Consider the following 16616-nt stretch of genomic DNA (forward strand, 5'->3'; position numbering starts at 1 on the left):
ATAGAAATCATATGGCAATAATGGGCTGTTTTACTGGTCCATTAACACACACCTGGAGCGGCTGAAGGCCTGTAAAGAAAATGGAAGGTGAACAAGGAAAAGGCAAAGGAAGCCCAGGCTACCAGCGCATTCAGTTGTCCCCATACCAAACTTAGGCCTGTCTGGTCTATACACAGTTGTTGTACCAGTATAATTATTTCAGACAGGATTTTTTGTTTATTTTTAATCAGAATAGTTACAGCAGTACAACCCCTAGTGTAGATGTAGTAATATCAGTGTCAAGGTGCCTTCTGCCAGCATAGTTTAATCCCCTTCTTACACAGGACTAAGCTATACTAGTATAAACACATCAATACCAGTATAACTGCATCCAGCCTGGGGGCGGGGATGCTGCTCTAACTGTTCCAGTATAGTTAGTGTGGTGCCATTTTATGTTTAGACAAGCCCCGAGAGCAGTAAGTAGTGATTGAGCTCTCATCCACCTGCTCCAAAAATACAGCTCCCAGCCATTTTGAACTCCTGGTAGAGAGCAAACAGTTAGCTTTATGGGCCAGACAGCAGACACTTGGGCATGTCTGACAGTCTATCCAGCAGAAGGAATTGTATGTAAACCGCTAATCAGCAAATTGCAAGATGGAAGGACGAAACAAAGGGAAATGTAGAATTTCAACAATAACTTACCACATAATGCGAGTATCAGGTATTTTCTTAATTCTTTCTTAAAACCTACTCATGCTTTTAAAATATTGGAAGTATGGCTATAAGAAACCCCACTGCTGGCTTCAAAATATGTTTTATATAGAATTTGGATATTACCAAAAACACAATGTAAATATTAACTCAAAATAATAAACTGAATAATTCCCTTTAACTGAATCAACCTCTTTATCCAACCCATAGAGTTCATAAATGATTAGGCTACATCCCCACGAGAAATTTAGGATGCTCTAACTAGTTGGTGCTCAGGTTCCAAATGCTGAAAAAATTCTAGGAGTTTTAATAGCCACAAAGGTTCCATAATTCCTCTGTTAGAAAAGATATACCGTTTATTCATACTTGGGAAAAATTTGTTTGGTTCAAGAGTAGATGAGCTCTGACATGCATCCAGCTATGTTTGACTTGCAATTTCTACTCCTACTACTAAGTCATGGCCAACAAGTCAGCTGTGACAGACCACCACTTTGCCATCTCCTTCCAGCCTTTCACTGGTGTATTGCTGGTTCCCAGGAGCCTATAAATCCTATCCACTGAAATTAAGTGCTACTCTGCCCCTTTTAGGACATGTCAGTTCTCTCATTCCAGAAATGATCAAACTTGACCCAGAGACTCTTCATTTTCAAAGAAGGAATAAGATAAAAGAAAAATAAATGAGTTTAAGCAAAAAGAGCTAAGCGTGGCTGGTGAAGTCTAAAAAGAAACTTGAAACTCACATAGTGACTAATGAGAAAAAGTGCAAACTAGGAAATCAGGGTTAAGGAAAGTACAATGCATTACATCTGATTTTGTTGATAAGTTCTAACCAAATACTTTCAGATAAACGTACAGGACAATTCCCAAAGCACTGAGCACGGCCACAGAATCCCAGCTAAGGACAGTTCAAAGAAGGAATCAGAGAAGGATTCTGGCACTTGGATTGTGTAAGTGATATAGAAATTATATTAAGAGCAGCAGAAAATAGAAAAATCTTATTTTAGACATTAAATAACATTTTATTATTTTCTAGAGTTGGATCTAGCCACCCATGTCAGGAAAAGAGAACTGTCTGTAATTACAGAGCAATGTATTGGAGTTTGCAAATGTAGCTGTGTCATTTTTCAGTACACTCAGTGATTCATAACAGAAAATCTTTTTTCATTTGAGGACAAAACATTAATGATTAAGTTACCAGTTCAAATAAAAACAGAAAAGTTGAGCTAAGTTTTGGATTGAACTTGACATTGGACTTGTACTTTCATAAGCTTTTGTAATCTTACCTGTTTTTCTTTAGAGGAAAATAAGTCAAAGTACAGATTATTTAATGAATGGATTCATCTCTGGGGCTCCCATTGCATAGAACTGTTTAGACCGAAGGGAAAATGAGGATTTGTTCAAATAATAGTACAGATCTAATTCAATCCCTTGTACAACGAGAATGGTCAGGTGACTCTGTCCGATTACTATTTTTCTTTCATCATAGCATTATTCATGAGAGAAGTGTAACGTTCTCCAGTCAAAAATAAAAGTTAAAATGGTAGCTGTGTCAGCTCTAATGAGGAGCATTGATAATGTTTGTCAATAAATTCTGAGAGCAATCAATTTACTTAACAGTACTATCACTAAGACACTGTGGCTGATTATGAAGAATAGAGTGGGTATTTTAGTCATATATATATATATTACATTCAATAAGACTGACCTTTTCCATTCTCTTAACTGCTGCTTCCTCCCTTCCTTCACAAACAGGTGACATTCAAATGATTTATTTTTATGCATATTTCATCGATTGGATGCTTAATTTAATAAACTCCTGTTTAGGCTGTTTTATACTGGAAAACAGATTTTAACTACAACTATGTCAAATAACCACTTTCTGAAGATCAGCACCTTCACATTGATCGTTTCTCTTGCCCCCTCCTCCCTACATTTTTTTTGTATAAAAAGGTTATGCGTGAAAATAAGATAGACATGTCTCAAAATGTGTCTGTGTTCATATCAATCACTATTAAAATCAAAGAGTCATTTCAGAACTTTTAGGGCAACTTTATCACCATTGCTTTTAAAATATTGTCTCTCTCTCTCTCAAATGAATTTGAAGTACTGTATAATACTATTCTCCACTACTGAAAAATAAATCAATGACAGAGGTTACATATAGCTGACATTAGAATTAAGAATTTGTTTATAGCTGTGATATTGTACAAAATCTGCAGTGTACTTAAGACTGTGTAAGGTTTAGGAAATAAATTCTGATTTCTTGCTTTTGCTGATAATTTGAGCTTTGTATATTAATGATAATGATCTATATTACCTTGCATCTCAAAAAATCCCAAAGTCCTTTACAAATACATCAATGATCACTTTAGATACCACTGAAGGAACTTCGGTGGGTATATGTGGGAACTGTTAACGATTCACAGCACATTATACAACTATTTAAGGGCTGTTATGAAGAGTTCAGCTTATGCAGAGAAAGTGATGCAGGCGGGTGGTGAAATGTACTGGACAGCAACTCTATTTAACACTTCCACTCTTATGAAGAATGCTATTGGATCTTTAATTTATTTATTAATGACCACAAGTGATCAGGAGAGCCATTGTTTTTCATGTCCGATTTAAAAGATATCTTCATCAACAAAATCGCTCTTAACACTCTGCTGGGGCATTGGATCAATACTGAGAGAAGAGCACACTGCCTCCTGAATCATCAGCCCCAATTTCTTCAGGTCCCTGATCCTAATATCAACCCAGTCTAATTATATTCAGTTTGTGAGAGCTGGTGGGGTCACAGAACATGGTGGTATTGCAGTAGGTGTACCATACAGTTTTTAAGAAACATACTAAACACAACTGTCATTGAATATCAAAAGTTAAAACCATTTAACGCGTTGCGGTGCATTGCTAACTTTTATTTTTAAAAGTAAAATGTGGTACCATTGGTAAATCTTCAATAGTAAAGACAAACAGTGAAAACAAGATGATTTCTTCCATAGTTTTTTTTTAAATATCTGTACAATGTTCTGATAAATTTAGATGATATTAATTTTGATGATATTAGATGATATAATTTTGATGATATTAGATGATATAAATTTAGATGATATAATTTTGATGATATAATTTTGATGATATTAGATGATATAAATTTAGATAGATTAATATAAAAACTGCAGTACAGTGTAAAATGTTACTGCGCACACATACTCTGCCTCACTGTTAAAGATATGGATATTTTGATATATTAATTAAAATATTCAGTTCAGAGGCTTGGGTGGGACTGTTGTTTCTTTTTTTAAGATATAGATGTACCACAATCTATTACTGAGGTTAGTTTCCTTCAATGCTCTTATGTAACAAAATCAAGGGAAATAGGTAAAGCCACAAATCCATACTGAATTATTGCTTATTGAAATTAATACATACCTCCACAGACAGTGCCATCCATATCTGCACACTGTCGATCATCACATTCACAGGTTTTACCATAAACTCTCTTATCTCCTGGAGGGAAACAAGTACACTGGCCACATTCACATTTCCCTGTAAGAAAAAACAAGTTGTTAGGGTTACAGCATTATCAAAATATAACGGATAAAGACTGGGGAAAAAATGTTCTGCTCCTATAAAGACATAAAGCACGAGTCAGTCTCTGTGAGCTGAAGTGTAAACATGTTTTAAAAAGAAAAACTATTGAAAGCAAAATAATGTCATGTTGCTGCTGGAAATGGCAGTCATTTTCTTTACTGTCTGACTCTTGTCAGTGTTAATGGGAATTTAATCAAGTTATAGCCCCTACCTTTGCATAGCTGAACTATGGTATGTGTCGCTTATGTAATTAACTCTCCAAACTGATTGAAAACATTTGGTATGTATGATACAAACACCAGATGTGGAGGTGATTAAAATGAAATAATTTAGAAAAATAATGTACAGAGTGGTCCAGGAAAGCATTCTAGTACAGGATAGGAGAAGCATAACTCTTCTAACACTTTGGTACAAATGCCAAACAATAGAAAGGTAAAGAATTAATGCTCCTATGACCAGTCCTCTTTCTTAAACGGAGATGAGACTATGCCTGTGGATCCGGGTTTGAAGGACACAGCAAGGTGATATGCAACCTCTGCACTAGTCTTCCTGCCTCAGAAAACCTCTCCACATTGGGACTCCATAAAGTTGGATGGGATAATGGAGCCAGCCAAGCTCCAACAGATGCTCTCCCCAGTAACTTCATGAGCACTGATTGAGGCAGGGGCCCCTGGAAATATAACATGTGACCATGTAATAAAAGACTATCGTAATGAATAGGATCTCCTAATAGATTTGATTTGGAAATCTCAACTTGACCAATTTTTTCCTCTTTAAAACAAACTCATTAAACGTAATTGCAAGGACAATCCTAATCCTGGCATTTCCTAATTTTTGAGTGCTTGACTTTGCAACCTTGATATTCTCCTAATGTGTATTTTGAATAAAGTAATACTATAGGGTGCTACAAATGGATGTAAGTAGGAATAATGAGATGCAGTTGAGAATGTACATTGAATATCAGGAAAAGTGTGCTAATGGTGAAAATCATTAGGAGGTGGAAAACATCTAGAATTTAACCAGAAAATACTCTAGTCTGGATCAAAACTAGTCCTATTTTCAAAAGTGCCTTAGGCACTTAGACTAAGTCTCCTGGAAAAATCATTTTTGAAATAGGGATATAACCTCCTAAGTCACTAGGGTATGTCTGCATAGCATTTTGGCGCCAGTGCAAGTGAGTATCCCAGCTTGGGTTGACAGGCTTGGACTAGCAGGACTATTGCAATGCTCTCAAAATAGCTGTATAGACAGCACTTTGAAGTTGCAGCTCATGCTCAACGTCCACCCCCATCCCTGGGCTTCAGAGCCCGAACTCCAGCACAAGCTATAACTTCCAAGCTCCGTCTATACAGCTGTTTTTAGAGCACTAGCATGACACCTGCTACCCTGAGGCTTCACACCTGCTGGCTCCAAAATGCTGTGTAGATATATCAAAAGTACCTTTGGGTAATTTTACCAAAAACTATTTTGAACTCCTAAAAGTTAAGAGTTGTATCAAATATGTATTTCTGTGATTATGAAATACCTTAAAAAGGCACATTTAAAAAAAATTATTATGACAAATAAGAGTCTTACACAAATTACCTCATGCATTTTACCTAGGGAGGTGGTGGAATCTCCATCCTTTGAGGTTTTTAAGGTGCAGCTTGACAAAGCCCTGGTTGGGATGATTTAGCTGAGGTTAGTCCTGCTTTGAGCAGGGGGTTGGACTAGATGACCTCGTGAGGTCCCTTCCAACCCTAATCTTCTCTGATTCTATGACTTTTTTTTCCTCTTTTACAAATAGTTCCTGAATCTTGTGCCATATAACTTAACTCCTTTTTACTTTTTCGACTAAATTAGGGAACATAAAAGTGAACTTAGAGATGGCACTGTGTTGCTATAGCAGTGACTTGACTTAAACTTTTAATATACATCTCAAGAACCAGAATACTCAGTGGAGCTGAGGCTTTGAATGCTTTCTTCACCTGTGCAGCTGGGGTGTACTCAAGTACCCGCAAGCAAATTTCACATTATAAATAAACAAATAAATAACCCACAAGAAAGCCAATTCCTAAGAGAGACAGAGACAGGGAGACAAAAGAAAGGAGGATTACCGGCATACTGTAGGACTAAATTGCAGCTCATCACATAAAAGATGCCTCCCAGGAAAAATCAGCAGAGAGCATTTTCAGAACCCAGAGCGAGAAAATTTCCAGCCATGGCATTATTTTATCAAATGCATCTGCACTGAAATAACAGCAGGCACACTCTCCATGACCTTATTCACTTACTTCTTATTATGATAGCCATACAAGCAGTAGAAACTCAAGCGTTTGAGAGCAATTAGAGGCTCACATCCATGAAACCAAAAAAAGAGATCAGCACTTTACTTACATACCCTTTCTGTCACTAGAATAATAGGTTTACCATAGCAACCTGATTATAGAGGAAAAGCTACTGCCAAATGCACCCTAAATTCTCTTCAGAATTCCAGGGCATACAGAAACAATTAAACACTTGAAGACTAATAGTTTTCACCTTTTCACCCAAGTAAGCAAGCGATACAGCTTGTGAGACTGAAGATAAACACCTTCACTCCAGACATTTAATAGCAAGTGGCTTTCCTTGCCTCGTTACACAGGGGAAGCCAATGTTTTTGGAAGATGAGTTGTACCGTAGCTGCCTAACAGACCCAATATCCATTTGTGAGGGACAAGAGTCCAAACCCAAGCATACCAGGATAATTACACAGGTATATTTACCTGCCTAGGAGCCTAATCTTTCCAAGCACTGACAGTTGATCATTCTTTATGCTATTTCTATAAAATCCTGCTTTTCTCACTCAAGCAAATTCCCATTGCAGTCAAACTGAATAAGGACTTCAAGATTCATCCCTTTTAATTTTACTCACCATTTACCATGACATTTTTTCATTTCCTATTATCCAGATCTTGTAAAAAGCATAACTACAGTGAGTAGTGCCTAGTGTAGTATTAAATTTTGACCCTCGTGGAATTTGTTGTGACCATTAGCATCATGAATTTGAAGCAATTTTTAAGCTGTCTACAGAGAGTGATTGAACCTTCCTTTCATATAGGCAATTACAATTTAAAAAGCAGTGTGCTAGAACTACATACATTTGTAGGAAAACATAGTTTTGCTTTTTTATTGCCTGTAAAAACTCCAGAAACGTTCAGAACATATAGTAACCCATTTAAAACTGAACAGTAAATAAAAGAAACTTTTCTTCCTTCAGAAATATCTCCTTTCCCTTTCCATAGCAGTACACATTTTCTCTATGCATTTTAGTCTGAATTCAGGCATTTTAAACAAGAACAAGGAACAAATTGATTAATTTGGTTTTATGTAAAGCTTTTGAGTCCAAATCACAACATTAACTTTTGGTCCAAGCCAAGCTTGTGATAGAACAATAGCATGCCATGGGGAGGAAAAGTACCTAAAGGATGGTGCAAAATAGGAGATGGTCCCTTGAAGAGGGTTCGTGCCTTTAAGATAAAGCTGCCTTCTGCCTCTTGGTATGACCAGCTCGCTTAACCAGCTAGTGTGTGAGTGGGACCATGGCCCTACCTCCTTGCCACGGCTGTGGCACTGTTCACCCCAGGAGTGAAGTGCAGTTGTGACAGGCCTTTCTGAAAGCTGTGCCAGTGGGTAGGTTCATTGCACACTCCCTCCTGGAACAGATCTGCATGATAAAGTCTGTCTCAATCTAGCCCCTTGTACTTGGTCTCAGCAGGGGTAAAAATTACTTCCACATAGACAAGTCCTGAGGTTCCGTATCAGCTTTTACACTGCTGTTTTGCCCACTTTCATGACGTTAAAGCTGTTGTTGTGCTAACTGGTGGTTTCCTTAAAGCCCTTGCTTCCAGTGAATTTCTAGCTCTTGTGGTTTTAGAGAAAAGCTTGAAAGTGATGTGAGTCTGCCCTGAAATCTTGCAAGCAAAGTAATGGGGGGAGTACCTTCATGGGTTTTTTAAAGCTAATGATCTTGGGGGGTGGGGGTGATTCTGACATGATTTTTGAACATTTGGAGTTCACAACATTGCTGATGTACTCCTGTTGAGCGCATGGTGGTTTAATCTGCAGAAGGGTAGAACTACTTCAGAATTTGGTGAATAGAAAAGAGAAAAAAAATCATTGTATGCTTTCGGAGCGTTGCAGTGAAATGAGGCCACACCTCCTAGAAGTCTATCTCCTCCCATTTGGCAAGGAAAACTCTAGAGTTCTCAGTAAATTGCTCAGAATCTGTCTGCAAATATAAATAGAACCCAGAGGACTGTAAAATAGAACAATTACACTCTCCTTTTTCACAGAAAAACAGTTTGTTTGTTTTGAAATAGCAAAACTCTAAGTATAGAAAATAGTATATATTAATATTTAAAGCCAAGTTAATAGTTCATCCCAAATGAATTTATGGGCGGGAAAGGTCTCTTTTTGTTTGCCCTTTCTCTGCAATTATTTAATAGATATTCATAGAAATTAAGTTTTGGTCCCTATATTGTACAAAAAAGATTATGAATATTCAATATTCAAAATTCAAGCTTTAATTGTTAGTTTTGATCTGAGCACGTTATTGTTTATGTTTCCTGGCTGGATGAGCATAACCCTTAGAATCAAATTTCTAATTGCAAACACCCATGTTTATAATTTCATTATTTGCTTTAAAGGAATATTTTCTAATATTCATTTAAAATTGGCTATTTTCATGAACCAGTAAGCTGAGCTGTTAGAATGTTATATTCTTAATTTTAAAGGAAGACAACAAATCTCTAGTTAGTGATGTTACTCTAGCTAGGGAACATTGCATCTGCTGTATCGGTTTATCTTTGGAATGTTATTCGTTAAAGAGAAATTTGAAACTGCTAATTGTGGGTGCATGTAACTGCCTTATGGTAAAGCCTGGTACTGGATTCCTAAGAAGAAAAAAAGTGAATCCCATATAATTTCCATTTTAGTATTTAGAGAATTCCTATAGAAAATCCAACTAGAATCTTGCAAGGAGGGTATGAATTCACAGTCTGTGCAAATGCTGTAAGTAAGATAAAGGAGTTTTGTAGCACAGAACCAGTAAGTAACAGCTTACCACCTCTCTGTGTAGGTTACACTTACAAACAAAGGAAAAGAAGTCTTGCCTATCCCCTTTGCCTGGGAGATCACAACCAACCTTTAGGTCCAGGTAGAAGTTACAACTCCCTTCTACCATTCTTCCACGTACTAGGTAGAAATCTTGCCCTGGTGCTTTTACTTATTCAGCAAAAATCACAATATGGATGTGAACTGTCATTCTTCTTTGTGAAAGATAACAAGGTCAGCTGTTGAACTTCTGGGGGAAAAAAGTGCAAAACATGCTAAATTTGTTCACTGACTCCTGCTTTTCAATTCTATCCTTTCAGGCTGCATAGAACATAGCAACATTTTCCCACACTGAGCAAAAAGGCTCTTTAATGTCTAGCTTCGTCTCATCTGAGATATGAAAAACTGGAACTTAATTCTTTATGCAGATTCTGGACAACAGGGAGGTAGCTTTCTGCCAGCAACTTGTAAACAATGCCAGCTGTACTCTCTCTTGTCATGTTGGAGAAAGGAATATTTTCCCATTTTGCAAATGCTTCTTGAACTTGCTTCAGCAGAGTTCAGTTCATTTCAAATGCTTTGCTGGGCCTGAAGATTTGTGACACTAAAGGGACTTTCACCCTGTAGCTTGAGAGACAGAGTTGCACTTTGTGTAAGGAAAGACAGATCACACAAGCCATGCCAGCTGCTCAGTGTGGGGAGTTCAACTGCTGTGTGAAAAATGTGATACAAGTCTTGGGTGTGAACAATCCCTCCTGCAGTAAAGAACCTCAGATCTCCAAATCTGGCTTGGAGTTCCTACAGAATGCTTGAATGTTCCTCAAGTGTGAATGAGAGACACAGCATTCATCACAACACATCAGACTGTCACTGATATCTATGCTAATGTGCTCCTGATCAATGCTGCAATGATGGGAACATATGCTTATCTGAGACCACATAACTGGCCTGGTATCCTGACTGGCAGTGGCACATGCTCTAAGTGGCCTGAGAGGAAAATGAAATCAACAATGAATTGCTTCCCATGGGAAGAAATGCCTTCCTGTTGCCTATAGCAATCACCTTTCCCCTGGAAACATTAGATGCTTCAGGGCTCAAACTGATATCTACAAGGGTCAGGAAGAATTCCCTCACATGTACAGCAATGCACAATTGGCTTGGTTAATTTTTTAAGAGGTGGTGGAGAGAAGATTGTCTTCCATTTTAAAATTCATTCACTGATCACACTCGGAAACACCAAACTCTTTATCCAGCTCCTCTTAAATGAGTGTGCAAAATAGGAAGTAAAGATGTGAGCTTTAAATCCTGCATTAAAGTTTTATCATAATAAAGAGAAAGTGAAGATTATGTTATGAAAAAAAGAAATAAAGGGATACCTAACAAATAGACTAGGGGTATCAAACTCATTCTGTGTGGAGGGCCAAATTATCTTATGAGTCAGAGTCTGGGGACCAGATATAAAAAAATCACAGGCAGGGTTTGGTTTTTTTTTGCTTTTTTTTCAAAATTGTCCAACTGTGGAATATGTCTCTTTGCTTAGTTAAAATGAATATTACATTTAGAAGACAAAGACTTTAAAAAAAAGTAAAGAATTCATAAAACTTCCTTTCTACTAGCCATTAACTAATCTCTCTGTGCACCCTCTTCTTTTCTGAGTTTTCCTATTCTCTTTCAACACCTGGGAATTTCTTTCCCTCCCTAACTAGGGAAGTCATTTGAGAACCCTCCTGAGCCAAGCAATACTCAAAGGCGACATATCAATGTAGCGTTCCAATAAGCAAGTAAATTGAGTCAGCACATTTCAGCAAGATGCCCTTGGGATAGAAGAGAGAAACGCCCTCTCATACAGTCCAGTGGATGCAGCTCCTCTAACAAAGACCCCAGGAGTAGTAGGGTATGCTACATGCTATGATTTTGATTACAAAGTTACTTGTATTTGAAATCAATCAGAAAAATGAAAAGATGTCTGAAAATAACTCATAAAAAAACGTTCTGCCTCAAGAATACCCAAGCTGAAGTGCACAGCTAGGGACATAAATGCTCCTGATAAGAGCTTGTTTGGATCATGGAGACATCAGATGAAATGAAAATTGGTTTAATAAATCTAAAGCAGTCTTTCCAGATTCCACACAATTCTGAGTAACTTTTTGGCTACAGATTTTTAATACATCACTCATTCCTTCGGCTTTGCACTTCAAGAGTACAAAACTTTTTTTTTTTTTTTTTTACCAACTATAACCATTTTATCTTGTCATCCCAGAAAAGCTTTCAATGGCAACCGGAATGTATGTTATTTCTATTGCACAAAGTCAAACCCAGCAACCACCTCCACACGCACTGTTTCAGGGTCGGCAACTTTCATGGTATAGACACATTATTAGAATGGAACACCAACAAATCCTGAAGTGTGCGTACCAAGGAATGCCACTACGCAGCTGGTGATCACAGGGGTGTCAAAGATCGCCAGTAATGGACAGAAATTGATGTCCAGGCTAACCATCTTAAAGATCTAGCCAGAGACTGATAAGAGAAGTACTCGATCGGCTGTGATGACAATGATAAATAGTGCGGTTAAAGAATATATTCAGAAAAATATCCACGTTTATGAGAGCATCTCTCCGGGTATGTCCAGACTATAAAGGAAAACCCACAGCACTAGGTCTCAGACCCCGGATCCAGTGACTTGGGTTCACAGGGCTTGGGCTGTGGTGCTAAAAATAGCAGTGTAGACATCCTGCTCAGGCTGGAGTCTAAGCTCTGAGACCCCCTCCCACTCCCTTGTTGGGTTCCAGAACCCAGTGGAGTGGGGGGGGGGGTGTTTGAAGGCCAGAAGTGGGGGTTCAGGAAAGATTTCTGTATAACTTGTAGTTCTGCTCAAGTGAGATCTCCTTGATGTGCTTTAAACGGTCAGCTGGACCCCTTACTTTGCAGTCTCCGCTCATTTCAAAAAGATATGCAGAAGCCTTTGCTAAGGACCTGCGCACTTACAGCTTGCCCCTCATCCTTGCCTTAGCCACGGTACAGCTTGTAAGCTGAACTAGGAAGGAGTCAAGTGTTCCCATGAATCTTCTGAAGTGCTGTGGAATCCTTGTCATGCTGCACTTCAGAAGGCCCACAGGAACCGTTGCTTCAGCTAGTCCACTGAAAAATCCACCCCCTTGAGTGACACAGTTAGACCGACCCAACCTCCGGTGTAGACAGCGCTGTCAATGGGAGGGCTTCTCCCATCAACATAGCTGCTGCCTCTTACGAAGATGGATTAACTACACCAACAGGAGATGCTCTCCCATTCGCATAGTAACATCTTCACTGAAGCGCTACAGCAGGGCAGCTGCACTGGGGCAGCTGTGGCTCCGAAGTGTTTTAAGTGTAGACCTGCCCTGAGAAGCTAACTAGCCACGCACATATATCTAGGCAGCACATCCTTCCTTGAGTACTCGCTTTATAATGTTACTAAAAATACCTACTGTACATGTTCAGCGCCTGATTTTCAGACCTGTGTGAGTCAGTCATTCCAAAACCACAGTCCTGTGAAACACAGCCATGCACGACTCAGTGCAACAAGGACTATTTTCCTTGCTAAACTTAAACTTTTAAACCTCAGCTGCTCTGACTGATTTTTTTTCAAACAGAATTTTTGTTGCTTTTTTCTGATCTGCTTCATTTCATAATGAGAAGAATAGATATGTTTGATTTTTTTTTTAAATCTCCATCTCTCAAAAAATGTCTAACACTTTTACTCAGAATTAAAAACAAGCACTGTTGGTAAGAGACCTAACAAGGAATGTTTGAGCCTAACTGGTGAGAGTTTCAAAAAGTTAAGCTAGTGAAAATCTTCTCTTTTTCTTCTTTTCCTGGTTAGGGTCATGGTGGCAGCATGGAGAGTAGAGAGGACCAGACTTGCTTTCTTCCACAACAGATTCAGATCCTCCTAGGGGATTCCCAGGCATTCCCAGGCCAGCCAGGAGATATAATCCCTCCAACTTGTCCTGGGTCAGTTTTGGGGCCTCCTCCCAGTGGGACATGTCTGGTATAGTTCCAAAGGAAGTCTACCAAGGGGCATCCTCATCTAGTGCCCAAACCACCTCAGATGACTCCTCTCAGTCCAGAGGATTCGCGGCTCTACTCCAAGTCTCTCCCGAATAGCCAAGCCTCTCCCCCTACCTCAGAGAGTCAGCCCAGCCACCCTGTGGAGAAACCTCATTTCCACCATTGTACCTGCAATCTTGTCCGTTCGGTTATTACCCAAAGTTCATGACCACAGGTGAGGATGGGGACGTAGACCAACCTGTAAACCAAGTGCTTCGTCTGAAAACTCAGCTCCCACTTTACCACCGCGGATTTGTACGATGCCCACATCACTGCCACCGCCACACTAATCCACAGGTCAATCTCATGCTACCACTTACCATCACTTGTGAACAAGACCCCTAGATAGTAAAAATTTGGAGTTATAGTAGAAAGTGTTATGCAACCTTAATAGTAGTGGCTTGAGACTAGCACTCTGCTATAGCTTATATAGGGACTGTGGCTGGAAGCTGAATTGCACAGTTGACATATGATCTTGGAGGTAAATTCTTTTCCTTTGTGACAGACCAATAGTGAAGTAAAACTTTTTCTTCTCTCAACAAAGCCACTCAATGCTACTCAACAGATTCAGCATCAGATAGTCTTTTGCAGCTCTAGCTGATGAGTGGTGCTGATTTTTATCTTTCCCTTTTTTTTCAAAAACATTTGGGGAAGAACCACTGCTGTGCTGTTACTTTGCTTTTCAGATTGTTAACTTGTTGACATCTGCTATCACCATCAAGACTGCACGCCTCCTCCATCTGTCTACTCTCAGTAGCAGGGCTTTGAGGCGACACTTTTTGAAGGCTGTAATTGTGTTGTTACATAGCAAGTAGAGCGAATTTCTACTGAGCTACACTGAAGGACTAATCAAGCTATAGTTCTTAGAAAAAACCAGATTTTTAATCATACATTTTTTCCCCCCTAGTTAAACCCTTCTACAGATGGTGCTCTGGGACATACCCTTGCAAACACGATAACTATAGTTATGGGGCCAATTACCATCACTGGAACAATTACTTTAGCTAAGAAAGAGAGAAGGTGTTAGTAGAAGCCACCCCACAAAGGAGACATCTGTGAAGAAAAAGAGGGTGACAGAAGGCGCTGTACAGAGAAAGCAGCTGTGGAGACAGAAAGAAGGGAGGTATTAGGAGAGTGGGTTGAGAAGCAGAAAAAAGGGAGGACAGACACCAGGGCAAATTTCAAGGGTGTAACAGAGTGGAATTTTTTCCATTAAACCTTCCTTCTCTTTCTCTCCTCCACAACAAGTTGCCTTTTCTGTCAGGGAAGTCCTTCTCTTATCCAGGAATGTCTCCTCAAATGGGTACTTTCTGTTTCTCCACTACCACCCTGCCACCCGTGACATCCAGCTAGGTTACCTCCTCCATCTCTTGCTAAGCTTCTCCTTTCTATCAGTATTTCCCCCAGGATGCTTTCAACAACAGAAAGTAACAAGAAAAACCACAATGAGGTAATACCAATAAATCAAGTAAAGGGCACACTGCAGTCCACTAAAATAAATGTCTGTTCTGTAGAAATATGAAAAATGAAATATTATATTTGATTTAAAGGACTTGACATAAAGTGCTTTGGCTTCACCCTGACAACTATCAAGAAAAATAAGTCTCATTTCCTTTTCAGTCATTCCAAACGTTTGATATTTAACATAGGCTTCCGTAAAAATATTTTCAAGAAAAGGAGCAAACATAACAAAAAGGCACAATAGAAGGAAAGTGACTAGATGTTTAAAACAAGAATAAGATATATGACACACAAGGACACTGCCGCAGAAACTGTGATTGCTCTTGAATCACCCTCCGGTTTAATTCATTTGATTACCTCATCACCCAGTGGACTGACTGCTTCCTCACATGCACTGCCATGTAATAAGTCACAGCACTAATTCCACAGAGATATTTAATTTGCAGATTAATTTACTAGAAAATGTCAACTGCTTTGTGGAAGTTTAATCACCAATATGTTAACCTTGTTCACTTCCTGCTGAAGCTTGTTGTTCATTAGACAGTAGATTTTAAAGATTTTTTAGGGTTGTAATACAAGGATTTCTATTAAAAGGTTTAAACAGTTTGCTCTTTGAAGTATTAGCCAAGATTAAAAAGCTATATAATGGTGAAACAATAATATGCATTGATTTGACTGCATAGCAACCATCAAAATTAGTCGCAGATAACAGACTGCTGAGTTCAGAATCCATGGCAACGAATGATGTCACACTGTGTATATACCTTATTGACTAACTTTCACCTCAACAAGATTTTTTCCAGAAATGAAAGGCATTACTTAGCAACTATTGCATTTCTAGTGATTTGCTACTAGTTAAAGTGCCTTTAACCACCGCTTCTAAGCAAATTTTTTTTCTAGCCAACCCACCAGATTGTGCACTGACCCCTTTATCAGGCTTTCTGTAACACTGCCACCGAATACAAGGGTACTGCCTTCACAAATCCCAACTGCTTACCACCAGCTACAATTATTCTTGAGATTACACGTCTTTTTGATGCCTGAGAAGGTTGCGTTCTCAAGAGAATGGAATGTGTAATGAAGGCATTAAAGGGCACTATCAGACTGCTTTTATAAAGCAAACATCTTCTGAAAATGACATATCCCCTTGTTTTGTTTCCCCTCCCCCCCTTTTGATTTCAAATCTCATTACTCAAATCTTTGTTGCAGGCCTCCGTGGATGTTCAGAACACAAGAGGATTGGATAGCAGTAATTTTAATAAGACTGTCAGTTGAGAGTTATTAAAGAAAGACTGCTAAGCACCCTATTGATCATTCTATAGGGTCAAGTTTCTCTTCAACAAACACCTGAGCAATATCTCTGGTAACCCAGATGGAACTGGAAATCTTTGTTCCAGATGTGACAAAAACCATCTGAAGTACCAGTGTCTGTGGGGCTTTGTGTTTTGTTGGTTTTTTTTAAAACAGAGCCAGTGTTACGAGGAGGAGCTGAAACATGGAGTTCCTTAGACTGGCTCTTGCACTGGCTGCTGGCAGCATGAAAGCTGACAGCAGCTTTGAAAGCAGCAGTTTGACATCCTGCAGAGGCCCAACAGCTCTGTGAGAAGGAACTCTACCGGACATAAATCACACAGAGCTGTCAAAAGTCCTGCCTTAGTTGGAACTGTCGTGAATTTTGCAAATCAGTCCCGGGTAACTTGCTTCTTTGTGTC

General features: G+C 38.9%; 1 protein-coding gene across 2 annotated transcripts in view; it reads right to left on the bottom strand.

The window, feature by feature from the left end:
* The window catches only part of ITGBL1 (integrin subunit beta like 1), a 201917-nt gene that overhangs the window by 16346 nt on the left and 168955 nt on the right, over nucleotides 1-16616 (bottom strand). For both annotated transcript variants that reach the window (XM_067536829.1, XM_067536828.1), the window contains exon 8: nucleotides 4120-4236. In XM_067536829.1, coding sequence (XP_067392930.1) covers nucleotides 4120-4236 — 117 coding nt within the window. The remainder of the gene's footprint in view (nucleotides 1-4119; nucleotides 4237-16616) is intronic.

The sequence above is a fragment of the Emydura macquarii genome, unplaced genomic scaffold (assembly GCF_026122565.2).
Source record: "Emydura macquarii macquarii isolate MOO-44397 ecotype Brisbane River unplaced genomic scaffold, CSIRO-AGI_Emac_v2 contig_3671, whole genome shotgun sequence".
NCBI classification, from domain to species: Eukaryota; Metazoa; Chordata; order Testudines; family Chelidae; genus Emydura; species Emydura macquarii.